The sequence below is a fragment of the Lontra canadensis genome, unplaced genomic scaffold (genome assembly GCF_010015895.1).
Source record: "Lontra canadensis isolate GAN:19392208 unplaced genomic scaffold, GSC_riverotter_1.0 scaffold7, whole genome shotgun sequence".
NCBI classification, from domain to species: domain Eukaryota; kingdom Metazoa; phylum Chordata; class Mammalia; order Carnivora; family Mustelidae; genus Lontra; species Lontra canadensis.
The window spans coordinates 26,566,489-26,588,343 of NW_022631001.1; the positions used below are offsets into that span (position 1 = coordinate 26,566,489).

The 21,855-nt window shown below is 50.0% G+C and overlaps 2 protein-coding genes across 17 annotated transcripts in view; one reads left to right on the forward strand and one right to left on the reverse strand.

Moving 5' to 3' along the window:
• The window catches only part of NUP98 (nucleoporin 98 and 96 precursor), a 118,939-nt gene extending 118,576 nt beyond the window's left edge, over nucleotides 1-363 (reverse strand). For all 8 annotated transcript variants that reach the window (XM_032853242.1, XM_032853240.1, XM_032853244.1 and 5 more), the window contains exon 1: nucleotides 6-363. The gene's annotated coding sequence lies outside the window, so the exon portion shown is untranslated. The remainder of the gene's footprint in view (nucleotides 1-5) is intronic.
• A 161-nt stretch (nucleotides 364-524) lies between these two features.
• On the forward strand, nucleotides 525-21,671 carry PGAP2 (post-GPI attachment to proteins 2). 9 transcript variants are annotated; one of them, XM_032853254.1, is made up of 8 exons: nucleotides 525-610; nucleotides 8,487-8,507; nucleotides 11,378-11,552; nucleotides 15,507-15,675; nucleotides 19,500-19,752; nucleotides 19,886-19,992; nucleotides 20,604-20,712; nucleotides 20,910-21,111. In XM_032853254.1, exons 3-8 carry the CDS (start codon nucleotides 11,419-11,421, stop codon nucleotides 21,038-21,040), a joined length of 903 nt encoding a protein of 300 aa, XP_032709145.1. In that variant the 5' UTR covers nucleotides 525-610; nucleotides 8,487-8,507; nucleotides 11,378-11,418; the 3' UTR covers nucleotides 21,041-21,111. The 9 variants fall into 9 exon arrangements, with proteins under 9 accessions (XP_032709145.1, XP_032709139.1, XP_032709144.1 ...); XM_032853248.1 differs by lacking the exon at nucleotides 15,507-15,675 and having other exon boundaries at nucleotides 539-610; XM_032853253.1 differs by lacking the exon at nucleotides 15,507-15,675 and having other exon boundaries at nucleotides 539-610; nucleotides 19,886-19,980.
• Nucleotides 21,672-21,855: the final 184 nt, after the last annotated feature.

Consider the following 21,855-nt stretch of genomic DNA (forward strand, 5'->3'; position numbering starts at 1 on the left):
CTTACCGCGGTGCGGCGGGGGAAGGGAAGTGTCAGGAGTGGAGGCCTAGGCCCCTCCGCCACCCGCCGCTCAGCGAGCAGCGCGCGGCCGCCACGAAACCGTCGCCGCCGCTACCACCACCGCCACCGACCACCGCTTCGGGCGCAGCGCGCAGAGGGCCCGACTGCGTCACACGCCGCCCGCCGTCAGAGGCTCGCTCCGGGCGCTCCGCCCTCGCTGTCTGCGCATTGGCAGGCAGCTCCGCCACTCTAAGTCTGCCCTGTTATTCATTGGGCAACAAGTCTTTTGAAACCGAACGTGAAGGCGGTCTTTGGGAGAAGGAGAGAGGGGGAAGAGGAGGGACTTGAGGAGTTACGGAGAGGAAAGGGGAGGGGCGGTGAGAGGGACATGTAGTCCCGCCCCTCTCTGCCACGATTGGCTGGGGGAGAGTCGTGATGTCATACAGGGCCTCCTCGAAGTGGGCTTGTGAGTGGCTGCGTTGGGGTGCACTGGGCGGGGTGTGGGAGAAAGGTGGTGATGCTATGCCGAGGCTCCGCCCCCTGTCTTGGAGCCCAGACAGTCGGGCTGCTGAAACTCGGGCCAATCAGAAGGGAGGCTCCTGGATGGCATGGTAACTATTCTACCCTTTCCTTGCCCCAGTCCGCGGGCGGTGATGGGAAGGCTTCCCCATAGTACTGCCCGCACTTCCTGGTCAGACCACGTGCGGAGCCGGAGGGCCCCCCTGGGAGGTCTGTGTCTTCGAGTAGCTTTCCTGCAGCTGCTCTGAGGCCCCAAAACCTGGCCTCCTGGTTTCCCAACTCATGCCACCCCATCACAACCTTTCCCTCTCTGAATCCCTAGAATAGCCGCTCTAAGCATGCCCTAAGGAAACGGCTCAGCGTAGGATATGTTACAAATGAGGATTCTTGGAACTTCTTAACCACCTGCACTTTAGGTTCTCCTATTTATTCTTAAAGGTCTGGTTCAAATATGCCCACCTTCTCTGGGATACATTCTCGGATCTCAGAGAGTTGGGCTAATGCTTCGGCAGGCTTCTGTTACAGCCTTGTCACTTTGTATCCTAATGTTTACTTTTCATTCCTCTGTGCCTAGGCTCTTAGAGGTCAGACCTGCATTTTACTCATTTGAGTTTCTTCCCCCTCCCCCACTTGATATTACAGGGGAGAAAGTTGAGCATGTTCTAGAAAATAGACTTAGTGACTGAGGGTCCCACACAGAATAGCAGGAACTGTCCTCAGAAAGCAAAATGTATTCAGGCTACCTCTCCACCACCACCTTCTGCTTGGAAGATTAATACAAAATGAAAATGGGCTCTGCCGAAAAGTAGATGAACTTAAATTGAGTGTTGGGTGGTAGCAAGGGATTAGAAATAACTCATTTGTCAAAAAGTGGAGTGGTTGTAAAGATGAAATAAGATAATGGATAGGAGAAATCTGGTACATTGTAGATGCTCAAAGGAAAAAAAATATATATGGATGGTCAAATGCTAAGGCTAGTTTAAACATCTGACTTCAGGCACTTGCCCCATGCTTCTGCATCCAAACATCCCTTCCTCTCCTCCACCCTCCCTTGCCTGTGTTCTACATTAAAAAGTCATTAACTCTTCCTGGATAATTTACTGGAGCTTCCTCACTGCCCTCATGAAGCTCAGATTTCCCACCCTCCAGTCCTGAGACCCAACTATGATTAAGCCTGTCCACTACTTATTTATTCTGGTATCCCTAGGGCCCTGCACACATGAGGTCCACATTAAATGTGCAACCCATGAATGAATGAATTATTGTCTTAAACAGAATAATAGTAAAGTGTGGGACTTTTGAGTCCATGAACCCTGGGCTTAAATCTGAGCCTAACCATTTATTAGCTGTGTGAACTTGGGCAAATCTCTTAACTGAACTTCAGTTTCCTTGTTTGTAAAATGAGGGTAGCAACTGTAATTTTAGGGTTGTTGGGAGAATTAAATGAGATAAAGCATTTAGTATGGTACCCAGTATACAGGGAACCCTCAATAAATGATAATTTTTCCTGTTCTTTAAAAATATCAAGGAATTCCTGGGGCGCCTGGGTAGCTCAGTCATTTAAGCGTCCGGCTCTTGATTACAGCTCAGGTTGTGATCTCAGCGTCATGAGATCAAGTCCTGAGTCAGGCTCCATACTGAGCGTACAACCTGCTTCACATTCTCTCACTCCCTCTGCCCCTCCTGCCCCCTGCTCACATGCGCATGCACACTGTCTCAAAAATAAATAAATAAATATCAAGGAATTTCCATTCTAAATATTCTAAGATGTGGATTCTGACACAAATGGGGCTCAAAAGTATGTTTTGAGTGAATAAGTAAATATACTCAGTCCAAAGTACTAGTGTGTATATAGGAGCTGGGATCCTTAAATAGTGCATATTTGTGGGAAGACGGGAGAGGGAGACATTGGATGAGGGGTGCCACAAGGAGAAATTTCCTATAACTCTGGTGATTTCTACTTAGGAGGACCTCTTGTTAGGTCCTCTGGTAGGCACATGGCCCACAAGCTCGTCATTCCCAGGTACCTCTCTAGGAAGGAATTTGTGGACCACATACTCTTAGTCTGTCCAATTCTCACAACACCCCTTTGATTATTATCATCTTCCTTCTTCTCCTCTAAAGAAAAGGTGTTTTGTGCATGCTCACAAAAGCTTGCTGAGCCAAGCCCTCTCCTGGGCATCAGGAGCCCAGAGAGGTCCACATGTCAACACTCTGCTCTGGCCAGGAGAGACAAAGCAAAGGAAAGTCTAACTCTGTCTTAGGAACCCCCAGTCTCTCACATACATACTCTGGGAACTGACCCTATGCAGCTTTGAAGCACTGGTGCTCAGGGAGGAGACAGGACCCTTAAGGACCACAGAATCAGGGAAGGGCTAGAGACTTCCTTTCAGAGTGATGGTCTAGATTTCTTATGTGGTACAATGGAACGAGTGGCAGAATTGGAATCAAACAGCTAAGTTCAAGTGCCAGTCTCGCTACTTTTTAGACCTTGCACAAATTATTTAAGTATTCTGTGACCCAGCTTTCTTGTCTATAAAATGGGCACAAAACTCCCCATGTTGTAAGGTGGTTGTAAACGTCAAATAAGGGAATTTGCAAAGGACTGGGCATATGTTAGACACACAGTAAGAACCCAGTAATTGTTGATTTCCTTCCTCTTTTCCTACAACTTGATAGGGAAGGATGATGTTTATAAATAGCATATAATTAGATTTTCATAAATCTTGTGTGGATACATTTGACTTTGAACTATAGCATTTAAAGAATTTACTAGTACATTCAGGAATTTATCTAACATTTTTTTATTTGTCCTTCCTGTTCTGTTTCCTTCTTTTACTCTTTTTTTCATTTTGATTCTTTTATAATAATAACTTTACTTTTTTTTTTTTTTTTTGAGGCCCAGTTCTGCCAGATTTTTAAAAAATTGAGTTATAGAGGCACCTGGGTGGCTTAGTTGGTTAAGTGTCTGCCTTTGGCTCAGGTCATGATCCCACAGTCCTGGGATTGAGCCCTGCATAGGGCTCCTTGCTCAGTGGGGGGCCTGCTTCTCCCTCTCCCTCTGCCCCTCCCTCTGCTTGTGCTCTCTTTCTCTCTGTGTCAAATAAATAAAATAAAATATTTTAAAAATTTTTAAAGTAAAATTGAGATATAACTCACATAACATAATATTTATCCATTTAAAGTATACAATGCAAAGGGTTTTAGTACAGGTGACTCTCGAAAAACATGGATTTGAACCTGGCAGGTCCACTTATTTGTTTTATCTTTAAAGATTTATTTATTTGTGGCACCTGGGTGGCTCAGTGGGTTAAAGCCTCTGCTTTCGGCTCAGGTCATGATCCCAGGGTCCTGAGATGGAGCCCCACATCGGGCTTTCTGCTCGGCGGGGAGCTTGCTTCACCACCCGGGCCCCCCGCCTCTGCCTGCCTCTCTGCCTACTTGTGATTTGTCTGTCAAATAAACACATAAAATCTTTAAAAAAAAAAAAAGAGATTTATTTATTTTAGATAGAGAGAAAGAGCAGGAGCAGTGGGAGGGGCAGAAGGAGAGAATCTCAAGCAGACTCCCTGCTGATCAGGGAGCCTGGCACAGGGCTCCAACTCAGGACCCTGAGATCATGACCTGAGCTGAAACCAAGAGTCAGACGCTCAACAGTTTGAGCCTCCCAGACACCCCTGAGTAGGTCCACTTATAAGAGAATATTTTTCAATAAGTATAATATAGTACTGTAAATGTATTGTCTCTCCTTTATGATTTTCTTAATAATGTATTATTTTCTCCAGCTTATCTTATTGGAAGAATACAGTATATAATATATATATATATACAAAGTATGTGTTAATCAAGCATTTAATGTTACCGGTAAAGCTTCTGCTCAACAGTAGACTCTTAGTAGTTAAGGTTTTGGGGAATCAAAAGTTATACTTGGATTTTGGACTGTAAGGGGTTAGCCTCCAATACCTGTATTGTTCAAGGATCCACTACATTCACAAAGTTGGGGAACTATCACCACTATCTAATTCTAGAAGATTTTCATAACCCCAAAAAAGAAATCTTAGACCATTAGCAGTCATTCCACATCTCCCCCTTCCCCCAGCCCTTGGCAACTACTAATCTACTTTCTGTCTCAACGAATGTGCCCATCCGGACATTTCCTATAAATGGAATCATACAATATGTGGACTTTGTGTCTGACTTCTTTCACTTAACATAATGTTTTGAAGTTTCATCCATGTTGTAGCACTTCTTTCCATTTTATGGTAGAATAACATTCCATTTTATGGATAAGCCATATTTCATTTATACACTCAAAAGTTGAATGACATTTGAGTTTCTACTTGTGGCTACTATGAATAATGCTGCTATGGATATTCGTGTACAAGTTTTTTGTGGACATACGTTTTCAGTTCTCTTGTGTTTATACCTAGGAATGGATTTATGGGGTCCTATAGTAACCCTGTGTTTAACTTTTTGAGGAACTACCAGGCTGTTTCCCAAAGTGGCTGCACTATTGTATATTCCTGCTAATAGGAGATGAGGGTTCCAGTTTCTCCATGTCCTTGCCAACACTTGCTATTTTCCTTTCATTATTATTATTATAGCCATCCTAGGGGCTATGAAGTGACATCTCATTGTGGTTTTCATAAACATTTCCCTAATGACTAATGATGTTGACCACCTTTTCAATTGCTTATTTTGCATTTAAATCCCCACTTTCTTACCATTCTTTTGAATTATTTTGTTTTTCCTCCTGTACCAGTTTAGAAATTAAATTATCTTCTTATATAATTTTAGTCATCTCCCTAGAAGTTACCACGTGCATTCCTAAGTATGACGCTAGTTAATACCTTTATAGGTATAATAAGCCATAGGGAGTTACTAGTTTGCAGCAAGGGAGGCATGCGATCAGATCTGCTTTTTTTTTTAACAAGAGCCACTGTGGCTGTAAGTGGAGGATGATGAAGAGCTAAAAGTGCAAGGAGGCCAGGGAAGGAGACTCACAGGAAGCTGTCCTTGACAAGTGCATCCCGCATTCACTTCTTTTCCGCTTCCCACCTCTCTACCGTCCCCCATGCTACTGGGGGCTGGGACATCCCTGTAAATAAATGACTGGTCAGCTTTGGGGTATCTGGTATGTGTGTGTGGATGAGGGAGTGGAGCAGTGATGATGGCCAAAGCTGGAAAGGGGTGGTGCTATTTCAGGCACAGGCCTTTCTGGGGTATGTCCAGGCACGAGGCAAAACAACCAGGAGGGCAGGAGACATTGGAAGGCTTCAACAGCAGCAACAGCTACTTGGATGATGAGCAAATGCCCATTTGGCAAACACCGAGTACCCGCTGAATGAAGGCAAGACTGGAGGCTTAGATGCTTGTTCAACTTCTTTATCTGTACAAAGATTCCATCACATTTACCTCACCAGATTATTAAGAGTATCAAATTAGAAAGGGTACAGAAAGTTCCTGGCACCTAGTTAGAACTCATTCTTCTCTTCTGTTTTTCCTCACATAAATCAAGGTAGCTGATAGGCTTTCGAACTGGCAGTGGATGAAACAGATTTAGAGAGGGTCAGTGACAGCTGTGGTCACACTTCAGAAAAGGCTCAATCAGGACCGGTTCAAGCTGTAGCTTCCACATGGGGTCCTAATAGCCATGATGTAGTGAGTATTTTCCACATGCCTGGCACACTGCTATTTTACTTCATTTAATTCTCACAGCAACGCTGTGCTGTGGATATTCCTAAAACCATCTTACAGATGAAGAAATTGAGATTCAGGACTGTATGGTGAATTGCCCCAATCACCAAAGAATTAAAGGCAAGATTAATGCACCTCAAATTTCAGACGTTGGGGGTAGTCTAGAGGCAGAGAGAAGAGACCCAGCCTCAGGAAATGGTATTTAGAGCCAAAGTAACAGACAAGGTGTCAAGACAGGGAATAAAGGCCAGGAGCAGGCATCTGTGGGTTGGAGCTAAACAAAAAGGGATGACACAAAGCCCTAAGGTAGGAAACCTACATCTAGTTAATGAAACTAAAAGGAAATCGTTCTTTTAGTAAAGTTTTATGAATTGTTCATTTGTCCTGAGACCTTAAAGGACAGGGTGGAGGAGAGTTCAAGGTCAACAAAAGAAGTTTTTAGAATAAGGCACCCAGGGATTCCTGGGTGGCTCAGGTGATTAAACGTCTGCCTTCTGCTCAGGTCATGATTCCAGGGTCCCACATTGGGCTTCTTGCTCGGCAGAGAGCCTGCTTCTCTCTCTGCCAGCTGCTCCACATGCTTGTGCTCCCCACCCTCCTGCTCCCCAACAAATAAATAAATCTAAAAAAAAAAAAAAAAAAGGGCATCACCCCTCCAGACTTGGAGCCACAGGAGTGAGAGATCTCTAGGTTCCCACCATTGCCTGGCTAGGGCCAGCCACATGGAGGGCCTAGGCTGAATACATGAACAAGAGTTAACACATGAAAAAGAGCTCTGGTAAATTCATCAAATCTGAGCCTCTGTATGCCCACCTGCAAAGTGGTGATTATTATAGCTACCTTGTGGGGTTAACATTATACAGTTGACGCCCCCCCCTTTTAAATTTTATTCATTTATTTGAGAGAGAGAAAGAGGGAGAACAGAGAGGGAGAGTGAGAGGGAGAAGCAGACTCCCCGCTGAGCAGGGAGCCCAAAGTGAAGCTCAATCCCAGGACCCCAGGACCACGACCTGAGCTGAAGGCAGATGCCCAAATGACTGAGCCACCCAGGCGTCTCTATACAGTTGACTCTTGAACAACACAGGGGTGAGGAGTGCTGAACCCTGGCACAGTCAAAAATCCATCTATAACTTTTGACTCCTCCAGAACCTAACTACAGATAGCTACTGTTGACCAAAGCCTTACTGATAACAAACTCAATTAACACATATTTTGTATGTTCTGTGTTTCATATTATGACAATAAAGTAAGCTAGAGGCAGAGAGAACATCTTATTCAGAAAATCATAAGGAAGAGGGGGTGCCTACCTGGCTCAGTTGGCAGAGCATGTGACTCTCCATCTTGGGGTTTTAAGTTTGAGCCCCATGTTGAGTGTGTAGCCTACTGTAAAAAAATATAGTTTTTAAAGAAAGTCATAAGTAAGAGAAAATGCATTTACACTACTGTGCTCTCTCAATATACATATAAAAAATTCACGTATAAGTGGACCTGTGCTGTTCAAACTCACCATCGTTCCAGGGGCAACCTGGGGGATTAAGAGAATGCCCTCAGGGGTCAGACCCTGATCCTGGTTCTGACATTTGTAACTGTGTGAATAGGTAACATATCTTTTCTGTTTTACACTGGTAAAACGGAAATAGTAATAGTATTTACCTCATGCGGTTTTTATGAGGATTAAATGGGATAATGCATAAAAAGTAAAAAAAAAAAAAAAAAAAAGCCCTTGGAAGACATAAAGTGCTCAAAAGGTGCTAATTATTACTGTGGGGATTTAAATAGGAAAATGTGATGGTGACCATGTCTAGCTCCGGAGGTCCTTTACCACCTGGAGGTGCTCCGACAACCCCGAGTCCTCCTCAGGTTCCTTTATGCGTCAGAGTGGAGAGGGACCCCTGGGGGCTGGTTTCTGGGATTCCACCCTCTTTTGGCGGGGTGTGACGGGGGCGGAGCGGAGGAGAGCCTTGCTATGTTCTGTAGGACAGGACAGGGCGCCCTCTCCTGATCAAAAGTGGGAACAGTTCTGGCCCAGAGCTTTTGGGGTGTTTCTCACTGATCTCTCTCTACCCATAAGGTGCTCTTCCCTTTGCTCGAATCGGCTCTGGGGAGCAAAGTTAGGGAGGGGGCGTTGAGGTTGGGGCAAAGCTGTTGTAATGTTTCAGAAGGGCGAGGCTGGACAATTCGGCTAGAATGGGAGCGTGGGCAGGAGGCATTGAGGTTAGGAAATTGGAGAATTCGGGGCCCTGTTGAGTTAATTTTATGTTCTTTCAACAGGTGATGGAACACAGCTGAGAGGTAAGGTGACAAGGTGGCTTACCCAACGTGTCAAAACCAGGGGTCCAGGGCTCTTCCGGCCGTCCCCACGCAGCGGGAATTAGTGGAGCCGCCGAGAGCTGGAGAGCATGGCACCAGGGAACGCGGGATCGAGGGGGACAGCCAAGGGTCTAGGTCCGCAGAAGTGGGGAGGGGCCAACGGAGGATCTGGGCGCAGTTTCCTCCCCAAGCGCGCTGGCCCCGCCCCCGCCGTTCCCGCTCCCGCCCGCCCCCCGCCGCTTGCCCCAGGCCCCGCCTGGGCTCCGCTCGGGTTCCCCCAGCGCCAGGCCTGCGCTGATGCGGCCTCCTCGCCGCCACATCCTGGGTGAGTATGGGGATGGGTGTGCTGGACTGCCTGGCAACCCCACTTGGGGGAGCTCCACCACGCGGTCCGGCCTCCTCAAGGTCCAGCCCCACGCTCTGACGGTGCTGATGCTTGCCCAGGATCTGCTGCTGTCCCGACTTCTAAACCAACCCCTCTCCCCCTCTATTCTTCGTCATGGTGGCTGGCTGTGCATTGGTTGAGCTCTCCCTTCACTTCACAAGGACTGTTGGTTGGCATTTCTCTTTAGGTGCGGGGGATGGAGGTGTGTGTGTGGGGGGGGGGGCTGGAACCCCATGAAGTAATTTCAAATCCCACCTCTGTCAGTTATTAGCCTGTGACCTTGCACAAGTGTTTTAAACTTCCCTGAGCCTCAGTTTCCTCTTCTGTAAATGGAAATAAACAGGCAATAGGGCCTACCTCATAGAGTTATAGTGAGGATTACAAGAAACAATGTGCGCCAAGTCTGTCAACTGCTATTCATGCTCAGAAGGTGCCAGGTAAGTATGGATTCCCGCTGGAGGCTGAGATCTCTTGGACCTTTGGAGATAAGATAGGGGTACTTCTAAGAAAGCAGTGTCCAGCTAAGTAGTCCCTTTGAAGCAGTTAAGAGCTGACTGGGACTGAACAGCTGCCCTTCAGGTAGTGAGCTCCATGTCCTGAGACCTGGAGGAGTAAAATGGCCATGTTTTAATGGCCTTATTAATAATCTAAACCTCCTGATTTTCATGTCCCACAGCTGGGGGAAAGTCCCAGAGTGGTAGATGACTTGTCAAAGGTCACACAGCTAAAAGGGGAGCCAGCATACCTCTAAGCTGTGGAACAGACCATTCCTCCAGCCTCTTTCTCCACCCACTGCCTTGGGCAGTGCATATTCATTCCCAGAGGATCTGGTCTTCAGTTTGGGCATCCCAGTGGTTCCTGAGGGATCCAGAGCTGCTGGGTTGAGGGAGGGAGCTAATGCTGCTACAAGCACAGAATCAAGATTTGGGCTGGGTGTGGAAGTTGTTCCCCTTACCTCTGGGGACTTACAGTTCATTTGGGGACGATCCAAGAAACGTGTTTGATTTGGGCGGTCACCAGAGCCACTTCCACCTCCCCTGGGAGATCCCTAGCCCCTGAAGAGAGAAAGGAACTTGGGCAACTGGGGCAGGCTGCCTAATCTGGCCTGGCAGAGAGGCAGGTGAGGGAAGATGGAGGAGAACACAGAGGCGTATTCACCCGCTTCTGGAATGCCAAGAGGTGCTTCCTGAGGGTGGGGCCAGGAAGAGTTGGGGCTTGATCTGGCAAGACCTTTGAGTCCAGAAGGGCAGGTTCTTTATGAATCTGGAGCCAGCCCTAGTTTGGCCACAAGCAGCCTAAGTTCCAAGGATGGCTCTCTATCAGGTTCAGCATCGGGCTCTGAGGAAGAACCTTCCTCTCTCTGCGTCTTGGTTTCTCTGTCTTTTGCAGTGGGGCCAGGGCTCATGGACTCGTCTATACAGGATTTGATTTACCTTTCTTTCTCTCATGGGCAGGCACCCCTTCTCTCTCCCCTCCTAATCTGACCTAACCTGACCTTTCTGCCCAGACCTCTGGCCAGAGAGGAAGGGGTCAAAGAAGGCTAGGGTTGTAGTTTGTGATCCTGTGGGCCCCACATCTCCCCACTGTGGGCTCTTCCTTCAAGTTCTGTGACCCTGAGCAGGTTCCTGCTCCTCTCTTGGACTCAATTTCTCCTTCTATGCACTGACGGAGCTTGGGATTGTAGGTGTGTACTTGGTTATTATAGTTCCTGACCTTCCTATCTCCATCTCGGGGGGGAGTCACAGTCCTCAGGAGCCTTTACTTCATCTCTGGAGGGGGATGGATAGGCCCTATGGGTACTGGGAAGCCTCCAAAAGCTGACAAGGCAGCTCTTTCCAGCAAACAGCAAGCCCAGGCCAGCACTAGGCCTGATTCTGCAAAGCTTTTCACCCCCAGAGCACGTGAGGCAGCAGGCGGGGACGAGCACGGGGTCAGGGCCCTACTGGCTTCCATGGAGGCCTTGCTGCTGTGCTCTGTGGTGCAGGCACACAGAACCTGGGAAGGGATTGAAGGTACAGAAGGTCCTGGGCCAGTGGGTGAAGCAGAGAGAGCTGATGGGAGGCCCTGAAGCCTGGAGGCTCAAAGGCCTGGGGGAAGAGATGGGCCCCTCTGTCCACTGGGAGGTTTTAGGGTTGGTTCCTGAAACAAGAGAGACCAGTTAAACCAGCTCCTGCTGTAAAGCCAGCTATAAGGGAGAAGAGGTTCTCCCTATCCGTTCAAGCCTTGTTTTAGCACAGAGTGGGTTTGTTGTCTTTCCTCTGAAATTGAGGATGAATATTCTCTTGGGATTCTAAGTCAGTCTTCTTCGGGACAGGAGCTGTCCAAGCTTAGGGGCTGGATGGCTTTCTTCTCAGACCCTTCACCCCATTAGCACAGCTAAGCTGAGGACTGAACACGAGGGCTGGCTTTGCCACTGAGTCCTGGCCTTGCTGCCTTGGGTCTTGACAGCACATTACTTCATCCCCAGGTCTGACAAGATGTACCAGGTCCCACTGCCGCTGGACCGGGATGGGACCCTGGTCCGGCTCCGCTTCACCCTGGTGGCCCTGGTCACGGTCTGCTGTCCACTTGTCGCCTTCCTCTTCTGCATCCTCTGGTCCCTGCTCTTCCACTTCAAGGAGACTACGGCCACACACTGTGGGGTAGGGCTTGCCCAGGGTGTTCGGGGAATGATATCTTCAGGCCCAATTGGATCTTTTTTGGATCATGATTCTATTGTTAAAGGATTAGCGAGGCCTCCAGTGGGGTCCATCAAACAAATTGGGCTGCTGGAGGTTAGGATGCCTGCAAATCCAGGTCTCAGGAATGAGCCTTCTGCCACTTTCCATGGAAGTCACTAGGGCCTGCAGTCCCTGAAGCTGGGTAGTGCCAGGACCGAGAACCCAATCCTTACTTGATAGCAGGGTAGATTCAGGAGCCCCAGGTTTTGTGAGGGATGGAGAGAGAACAGGCCTGAGCTAGAAGGAACTGGAGCCTCTTAGTGTGTCATTGTAGGCTGTGCCTGTCTCTGGGGGAATGTGATTATGTATGCGTGTGTGTGACTGTGAGGGACACAACTATGTGTGGGAGAGACCGTATCTGTGTGTGTCCAGATGGGGGCCTGATGTGTGTGTGTGTGTGTGTGTGTGTGTGTGTGTGGTGTGTTCCATATATGTATATGGGCTATGTTCCTGTAGGCACCCATGCACCTTCTAGACTGGGATATGGCATGCTGGGCCAGAAGGAAAGACACGAGTTTTCTCTGTAGTATCTCAGAGTAAAGAGGGTGAGCCTGTGTTGACCTCTGTTACACTCCTAGTTCATCTACTGACTCTGTATTACCTGAGACACAGAGACTGAGCCTCCCCATGTCTAAAATCGAGTTGACAATTCCCATCCTCCTCCTCAGGGCCAGGATACAGCTCTAGATAGAGGAAGAATAGGAAGGTGGTTTGGGAAATGGTGAAGGGTGAGGAGCAGAAGTAAGAGGAGGAAAAGGAAATTGTCAGGTTAGAAGGCAGGGCAGGAGAGGAAGAGCTTAGGGGCTGTAGATAGGAAAGAGGCAGGGCCTGGACATGGACCCTTGCAGTAGCATCAAGAGATCTCTGTAGGCCCCCACTCATCTCAGATTCCTGCTTCTCTATAAAGAGTGTCTGCTCCAGAAATAGGGCTACGACTAGGACCGGGACTGGGGTATGGCTGGCAGTATGGAGTGGGGCTTAGTTCCTTTGTTCATATGACTTGAAAGTTTTCCCTCTCCTTGATTCGTCATTGAAGAGACGTTGGCCTTGAGCTCTGGGCAGCCATTCTGATGAGACCCAAGGCTGGGAGCTATCAGAAAGAACAGAACTGGAAGAAGAGAGGGTGTCCAGGTGATCTGGGTGGGGGGAGATCAGAAAGGGTCCAACCAATGGCCTTTCCTGAGCTAGTTTTTACCTTAGATAATGCTTCAAATGTTTCTCTCACCCTGGTCAACATCATTGTATCCTGCAAAACCCTTTTCAAGTGTCACCTCCTTTGAAAAGCCTTTCCTAGCCTCCTTGGGGGCAAACTGAATCACTCTTTTCTCTGGAAGTTCCCTGTTTTATCTTTCCTGCAGTTCTATCACATCATGTTTGTGTCTCTGTTCCCCACCAGACCAGACTGGGAGCTCCTTCAAGGTGGGCACTACATCTGAATCGGAAAGAATTTGTTGAATAAATAAACAGGACACCCCCCCCCCACACACACACACATACCAGCCCAGTACCCTGGGAAAAAGAAGGCCTGTAGTCATAGCCCATTCAGAAAATTATAATATTTGTATAGCATATGGAGTTAAATGGAGTAGGCTGTTTGCTCTGCCCCACATTGCTGTCTCCTGAGGACTAATGGGATCAATAACTCAGCATACCTGACATATCTAGACCCCATTCTTGGCATACTAACTAGTTTGGGAGCTAAGGCATAGGCATAGTGGCACAGGTACCTAGTCCTTCTGGGTCAGGACTGAGTGAGCTTAGTGACCCAGGGGAGATTTTGTCCCCACTCCCTGGGACGACTGTGTTATAGCCACCTAGGGGCAGTCTAGGTGGATGTCTGCTCTGAATTTCTCACCTAGAGTATTCCCTGAATGGCCAACCCTAGGAATAAAAGAAGTAACTTTAGTCTAACGCATCTATAATTAGATGGCTATGCCTCTGCTTGCATATCTCCAGTGATGCGGCGCTTCCTTCCTCTCCAGACAGCCTATTCCAAGGAGGCCTAGTAACTAACAATTAGCAAGCTGTTTCTTGTAGCAAGCGCACTTTCTCTTTCTGATGAATCTCTGCTTTTGCCCTGGCTCTGCTTTGGGAAACTGAAAGCTCCTTTCTCCTCCTGGTGTCAAGCCAGTCCTACAGAGATGGGATAGCAGTAATTGCAGGGTGGGGTGGGTCCCTGAGTTTACTCTTATTGTGTAGCATAGTTCCACTTCTTTCGGGCAAACCTCACAGGACATGCACCCCTAGCCTTGGCTCAGTTGGTCACTCCTCTCTCCATCCGAGGCCCTGCTGTGGGCCTAGGACTTCCTATGGCCTGGGCAGTAGAGGCAAAAGCAGGACCATTGCATTCCTATTACTGGCTGTTAGACCCCTGTTAGGGCGTCTTGGGCTGATGTTAGCTGCTTCTGCAGAGGAGGCTGGACACTGATACAGCATATTCAGGCCCATCTAGATCTCATTTGGATCCTAAATCTGTTGTCCTATGACTAGCTGGCTCTCCAATGAGGCCCAACAGACCTACTCTGGCTCCCAGCAAAAAGGGGTGAAATCCTATTCTGCTTTCTCCCTTTCCCTTCCCAGAAACCTGCCTGTTTCCCAGGACACAACCCTCAGAAAGGTCCCTACGCCCATCCCCGGCAAGGAAGCTTCCGTAGGCTGACGTTAGCCACTATCACTCTTATCTTTGCAGAGTGTTCCAGGGTTTATGATATGGTTTTGTTGGTCCTGGGAGGGCTGTGTGCTTGGGCAGGCGTGGAGATCTAGGCTCCGTGGGTGGGAGGGCAGGCCCTGGGGAACTAGGGGTGGGACCCTCCAGTCTTAGAATAGTCTCAGTCTGGCTAGAGCCCTCAACTCAAGCCTAGGATCCATCCATCAGCACCCAGTGTGAGTGTTGCCAGTGCGAGCCCCCTCCCCCATTTCCCTGATGCTGAGCTGGACTAGTGGACTGGTGTTCCCTTAACGGAGAGAGGTATGTGTCCCAAGGGAAGTTTGGTCCAAGGGCTTTTAATACAAAGCCATTTCTGTCTGTCCCCCCGGAAGGGAACCCAGCTTGCAAGTCATGGTCGTTGGGGCAGGGGGAGGTGGGAGGAGGGAGTTCTCCGCCTAGAGGGAAAAGAGAGTGGAGGAAGGTCAGTTCCTTTGGGCTGGGTCTGTCCTTGCTAGGTCCGGCCCAGCAGACAGGCTCAGGGTGAGTGGAGAAGATTCCTGTGGCCCTTAGATTCCCATAACCTTTGGACTGGGTGACATGGTCTTTGCAGAGAGGAAGGAGATGGAGGTCTGGGCCTCTGCAGGGACCCTGGTATCTTGAGATGACAGTACTGCTGGCTGAGGCTTGGCTCATTCTGAGCCTGGGGGTGGGCTGGTGGGCAGACTGTGACCCCAGTGAAATGTTCTGGGCGCTCCCACTGTTCCTGGTTGAACTTGGGTGAAGAGCAGGAATGTGGTCAGACGGGGTCAGTGGGAGGGCTGAGGCTGAGCAAGGGTCCTTCATTTCGGTGATTTGGCCTGAAGAAAGCCTTGACTTGGGAGCTTTAGGCTGTCAGGGGCTGAAACCTTAGTTCTAATGTTTGATCCTGGCATAGTTCTCTCCTTCTGTGGAACAGAAATAACAACCTTTCTACCTCTGACCCTTCTGAGTGGGTAGGTGCCAAAGGGATTCCTAAGAGCTGACCCTGCCCGCCCGAGTGGCTCCCTCCCCATCTCTCTCTGCCCTCCTGATCTTCTGCACTACTTTCCTTTTCCCCTTGCATTCTTTCTACTCTGGCTCTTCCCTCTACCCAGAGGAGCCAGGTCCAGAAAAGGCCTCATTTCCTGAGGCCCATGTGTCCCACCCACCCAAGCATGTCCCTCACCCTTCTTGGCCACCACTCCATACAGGATGTTCTCTGCGGCCTCACAGCCCTTGGACCCAGATGGGACTGTGTTCCGGCTCCGCTTCACGGCCGTGATCTGGTGGATCATCACTTTCCCCATGTTCGGCTTCTTCTTCTGCATCATCTGGTCTCTGGTGTTCCACTTTGAGTACACGGTGGCCACTGACTGTGGGGTGAGTGCCATGCTCCCCCGCACCTGGGTCAGGGCCAGGTCAGAGCCAGGTTGGGAGATGGCCATGAGAGTGGAATCAGAGAATAGGAGAGGAGGTAGAGAGTCAGAGAGAGGGGAAGGGATGAAAGGATAGTGGGGGGCAAGTCAGAGTTGGGGGGATTTGTGGGGAGACACTCAGTGAGAGTGGAGTCACAGTCCTCTGAGAGGAGAAGATTATAGAGAGTGTCACGAAGTGGAGGGGAGAAGGGAGGGGAAAGGAGGGGAATAGGTAAAAGAGGTCATGAGAGGGAGGAGGAGGCTGAAGAAAGTCCAGACTGGGAAGGAAGCCAAGACTGGGGAGTCAGATGCAGCCAGGAGCCAGGAGACGTCGTAGTTGGGTTTAGCTGAGATTGGGGCCTGGCCAAGAGGACCCCCAAGCCTTGCCCTGGAATCTTCTAGTTTGGTTTCTCCCTCTGGCAACCTTGGGCCCCACAACTTGTGTCCACTCAGGGCTCTGCTAGCTAGAAACCTAGATGGACTTCCTGCCTCTATGAGCAGTCCACCTGGCCTTTCTGAGGGCCCAGGAGTAGAGTTCTGGGTCAGGGGCATGGAACCGAACATTCACTTGCCCTTAGCCCCTCATCCTATAAGAGACAGTCCTAGACACAGACGGTCAGGCACAGTGAGATGGGAGGCACTGTGATAAAGTGGAGCACAAGGATCACGGGGCCCAGAGCAAGCACTTAGTGTAGCCTAGATGTTGGGGAAGACTTCCTTCCTGAAGCAGGGGGCATTGCAGCTATGGGGGTAAAGAAGGATTTTGTGAATGCCAGGGTGACAACTTCTGATTTTATCCAGAGGGCAGTGGTGAGCTTTGGAACGATTTTAAGCAGGGAAGGGACATGATCAGACTTATGCTTTAGAAGACCATTCTGGCTCCCGAATAGAGAAGATTTGTAAGGGCAGGGAGCAAGTATAGGGAGAGAAGTGAAGAGGTTAGTGTAGTAATTCACACTACTGGGGAGACCAGAGCTAAAATAAGGATTATGAGGCTGGAGAGGTGAGGATCGAGTCCAGAGAAGGGTAGCAGGTTGAATTGTAGGGATGAGAGGTTGTGTCCAGTTGGCAAGGGATGGGGCAGTAGACAGAAAAGTTATCCATAACTTTGGGGGGTTTTATCAAAGGAATTAATCTCTAATGGTGAAATCTGAGGTGCTTTGGTAGGGAATTTTTTGGACCCTCACCCTTTATACCATGTGAATCTCTGATCTACTGCCCTACCATAGATCCACTGAGCCAGGTCTTCCATGCCAGTGGAGGGTTTGTGTTCTTGGGGGAAAGTGGTTATGTTCCCATCTCAGCACCCTTAGCTCTGAGCTCATGGCGAAACTTAAGATGAACTGGGTAGCTGGTCTCTGATAGCTCCTGATGTTGCTGGCACAGTTGGTGAGCGGGGAACTCGTGTGCTTTGGATGGGGAGACATATGTGAGTATCTATACCTGATTATACATGTGTGTGTGCGTGCGTGTATCAGTGTGTCTGTGCATGTGTGCCTGAGAGAGGTGGGGGAGAGAGAGAGAGGTAAGAAGATGCCTGCTCTTAGCAGCCTACCTCCACCCATACTCTGAGAGGAGTTTATGAAATCTCCCTTCCTCCAGAGGCGTCCCCCAAGCTCTTTGCGATCTCTTTACCTGTTTTCCAGCATTGGTCAGGACTCTGGGCTCTCCCAGCCAAGCTTTAGAAGCTCATGCTCACACACACACACACACACACACACACACACACACCCCACACACAAGCACACACACACACACACACACACACACAAAGCTCATGCTGGTTCCACTCCCCTTAAAGTAGCTAGGGTTGGGGCAGGAGTTTTCAGAATGAATATTCTAGGAAGTGGAGGCAGCACTCTTACTAACCTTACTTAGGGGACCTAACTCAGAGGGGCAGAACAGTAAGGAGGCTTGGAGGTCTCAGAAATCTCTGGCAAAGGTATGATTCTCACCTCTCTCTCATATGCAGTCTTCCCATCTTCAAGAACCACATAGCTGACCAGCTTTTTGTAGGCTTTTCAGGGAAGTAGGTAATATGAAAGCCATCACCATAGCCATTTGTGCCACAGATGCTCTGTATAAATTATATTCAGTATCTGCAATCATCCTGCAAGGTAGGTGGTAGTATCCCTATTTTGTTGGTGAGGAAATCGAAGCTCTGAAAGGTGAAGTGACCTGCTCAAGGTCACTCAACTAATAAAGGCAGAGATAGGGGGGCCCCTGGGTGGCTCAGTGGGTTAAGCCTCTGCCTTCAGCTCGGATCATGTTCTCAGGGTCCTGGGATCAAGTCCCGCATTGGGCTCTTTGCTCAGCAGGGAGTCTGCTTCCCCCTCTCTCTGCCTGCCTCTCTGCCTACTTGTGATCTCTTTCTCTCTCTGTCAAATAAATAAATGAAATTTAAAAATTAAAAAAAAAAAAAAGGCAGAGTTGGGATACAGACCCGGGTTTGTGTGGCTCCAGAGCCTCCATGCTGCCTCTTTACTGACAACTCAGAATGTCTGAGCCTGGTCTCAAGCTATGGTATCTCAAGCCATCGCCTTGAGAGCAGCACCCTCTCTCCAAGAGCTCTGCACTTAGCTTCCTCTGATAGTGCTGAGGGCAATCTGTCTCCTTTTCTGGGAAGCCTTCGAAGCCCCTGGCTGATGAGCCCTCAGGCTGATCCCTGCTCTGTGAGCTGCCTCCACCTTCCTTCCCAGCCTTGATGGAGACTGCATCCCCATTAAGAGAAAGGAAAGGACCTTCTAGAACTGCATCTCTGAAGCCTGGCCCTGCTCTGGCTTTTGCTGGAAGTCTAAAAAAAGCCACAGAAAGTGTGTACAACAGGCTAGTAGCTTTCAGTCCTGGAATCCTTTAGAAATGTAGATTCCCATAGTCCAGACTGGCTACGTTCTCACATGATCCCCAATAAGTTACACGCACATTCAAGGTAGAAGCATTGCTCTAGACCCTGGAGTCTGAGAGGTCCTCCTCCTAGCCCTGGCTCTCCTGTCAGCATCTATACTGTTGTTCACTCATCCCTCATCCTCTCACCCTCTCATGCAGACAACACACCTATCCTCACAGCTGTGTGTGTGACCTCCTCCTCCTTCCTCAACTTTAAAGAATAGTGCTCCAGTTCCTTAAGGAATGAGGAATTCCAGCTTTGAGAAAGATGAATGGGGGAGATGCGCAAGAAAGGGGTCCTTTTCTTAGACTATCCCAGGTTAAGAGCACCCACTTTATTAAGCATGTTCAGGGTGGGGGGACCCTACTGATTCAGCTCCCCCCAGGATCTCACAGTACCCTCTACCACCTTGGCACATCTACCCGAAAGAATAAGTGAAGCTGGGAGGAGTCAGAAGAACAGCTCGGCTGCCCAGTGCATCCAGCACTGTCCCAAGGAGGCTCAGGTGGCCTGTCCTCATGACTATCTATCCAATCTAGGGTCTTGGGCTCATTGAACTTCCCACAGGGCCTTATCGAAGGCAAAGCTCTGTGCTATGGGCTCAGAGAGTGTCTGAATTTGTCTCCAGCTTCCATAGCCATGTAGAGTCCCATCAAGTCCCTGCACACACACCAGCCTGCCCAGGGAATGAGAACAAGCACGCTGGTGGTGGTGGTGGGTGGGGGGTGGGACCTGGCAGGGACTTCTCCCAGGAGCGCTCTGGGGGTGCGTGGAGGATCTCCTGGAAGGGGAGGGGCTGGAATGGGGCCTCAGGAGAGCCAGGGTGATTCTGACGGAGGGAAAAGGCTCTCTAGCTGGGTGGGGCCGGCAGAGGCCTGTCCCGACAGCTCACAACTCTCTAGGTGCCCAATTATCTGCCCTCGGTGAGCTCGGCCATCGGTGGGGAGGTGCCCCAGCGCTACGTGTGGCGCTTCTGCATCGGCCTGCACTCGGCGCCTCGCTTCCTGGTGGCCTTTGCCTACTGGAACCACTATCTCAGCTGCGCGTCCCCGTGTCCCGGCTACCGCCCGCTCTGTCGCCTCAACTTCGGCCTCAACGTGGTGGAGAACCTGGCGCTGCTTGTGCTCACCTACGTCTCCTCTTCCGAGGACTTCAGTGGGTGCCCAGATGAGGGAAGGTGGAACAGGGAAGGGTTGGGGAGGGCCACCCACCCCCGCCCTCCCTCGGACCTTAGGATGCTTGGATGCTCCCTGCAGGGCGTGCTCCCAACCCCCCTCTCTCCCCCCAGCCATCCATGAAAATGCTTTCATTGTGTTCATCGCCTCATCCCTCTGTCACATGCTCCTCACCTGCATTCTCTGGCGGCTGACCAAGAAGCACACAGTAAGTCAGGAGGTACGGTCTACCCCTAGTGGGGCTCCAGGCAGCCCAGAGGAACATCCAGGACACCTGTCCTCAGGATGCGGGTCACGGTGAGGTGGGAGCTGGAGTTCCCATGGGAATCCGGGCCGGGGCTGGGACTTGGGGACAGGTGGAGGGTGGTCGAGTGGGCCAAATCTAGGACTATGTTTGGGTGATATGGGAGACTGGAAGATAGCAGAGCTGGGGGGCTCCAAGTTGGGGCAGAATGAGGGACAGCACCCAGGGTGCTGTGGGTTAGGAGCAGTGTCAGCAGTCTGTGGTACCTCCAGTGTCCACACACACACACACACACACACACACACACACACACACACACCTTTCTTCCCCCTGTAGTACGTGGAGGGGTCAGGTTGGTGGGTGACTCCAAGTAACTTTCATATTCCAACTGGCTGAAGTGGGAAGGGCCTCATTATCCTCGCAAACGCAGGGATAGGAACATGCCCATCATTGCTGCTGCCCTTGCCCGTGCCCCCTTCCATAACCCAGGGAAGTAAGACACAGCTCTTAGGAACTGGGGCCAGGAGGGGAGGCTGCCCACCACATATCCAAAGGGCCACAGAGTGATGAGATAGCCCATCCTCTAGGACCGCAAGTCCTACAACTGGAAACAGCGGCTTTTCATCATCAACTTCATCTCCTTCTTCACGGCGTTGGCTGTCTACTTTCGGCACAACATGTATTGTGAGGCTGGAGGTGAGGCCAGGCTGGGATCCACTGGTGGTCACAGTGTCTATTGGGATAGTTGTCATGTTTTCTGTAGTGTGCATTATGGCAGTAGTCTTGGGGGGGCTTGTGCCCACTGCAGAAATGTGGTGGTGATTTACCAAGAGGCCCCGGGGGGGTTGGGGGCAGAAGGCTCACCATGCCCTGCTCTTGTGTTCTCACGACAGTGTACACCATTTTTGCCATCCTGGAATACACTGTCGTCCTAACCAACATGGCGTTCCACATGACGGCCTGGTGGGACTTCGGGAACAAGGAGCTGCTCATTACCTCCCAGCCTGAGGAAAAGCGATTCTAAACCCTATCTCTTCTGCTAGGAAGGAGGCGGTCCACTGCCCAGAAACTAGAAACAAGACACTACACTCTGGCCTTCCCCGCCCTGTGTCCTCTGTGGGCCATGCTAAGTGGGGGAAGGGGGAGAAGAAAGGAGGAAGGGCACAGGACGGGGCTTCAGGCAGCCCTGCTGGCTTCTCCTTTCCCTCACCCCGCCTGAAGGCACAGGAACCTTCAAGCAGCATCACCCTTATCTGAGAGGCCCCAAGAGGCTGAGCTGGCAGGAGAGCTCCACCATCTGGTGCTAAAAAAAGTCGAGGTTCATAACCACCGAATCGGTTCTTGGCCTTTACATAGCCACCTCTTGCTGAGGTCAGGGACCACTGAACAGTGGCTGCTACCTGAAAACCACAGCCATCTCTCACCACCGGGTCATTTGCTTGACTCATGTGTCTACTCATGTCCTGTGCATACCCAGGCCTAGGGCCACCATCCCATGCTAAGTTTGCTCAGGTGTTCTAGCCCTGACTTCACCTCCAACTTAGAGTGTATGCTTCCCTATTTAAGCCTCAGCGTGTCCGTGTGGGTGATGGCAGGGGAGGAGGGCTGTAGGATTTGCATGGGCTCTGCCAGTGGTTCTGAAACTACTTTGTGGAGGTGGTTGCCTGAAGGGCAACCTGCTCCAGAAGGAGTGCTGGCACAGCACATATTTCCCTCCCTTCTGAAACCTCTGGCTTACAGACTCTTCCTCCTTGGCAAAGGTGTAAGGTGGAGTCAGAGGCAGATTCCTGCCCCAAAATGGGCTCTCTGGTGTCCCCTATCCTCCCTACTGCCCCATGC

What these genes read in the sequence shown, in the direction of transcription:
- PGAP2 (XM_032853246.1), top strand. Translation starts at nt 8,823, where the DNA reads ATGCGGCCTCCTCGCCGCCACATCCTGG. An exon ending in CGGTGGCCACTGACTGTGGG is followed by an intron (nt 15,676 to 19,499) that starts GTGAGTGCCATG and finishes ACAACTCTCTAG; the next exon opens with GTGCCCAATTATCTGCCCTC. An exon ending in CATGTATTGTGAGGCTGGAG is followed by an intron (nt 20,713 to 20,909) that starts GTGAGGCCAGGC and finishes TTCTCACGACAG; the next exon opens with TGTACACCATTTTTGCCATC.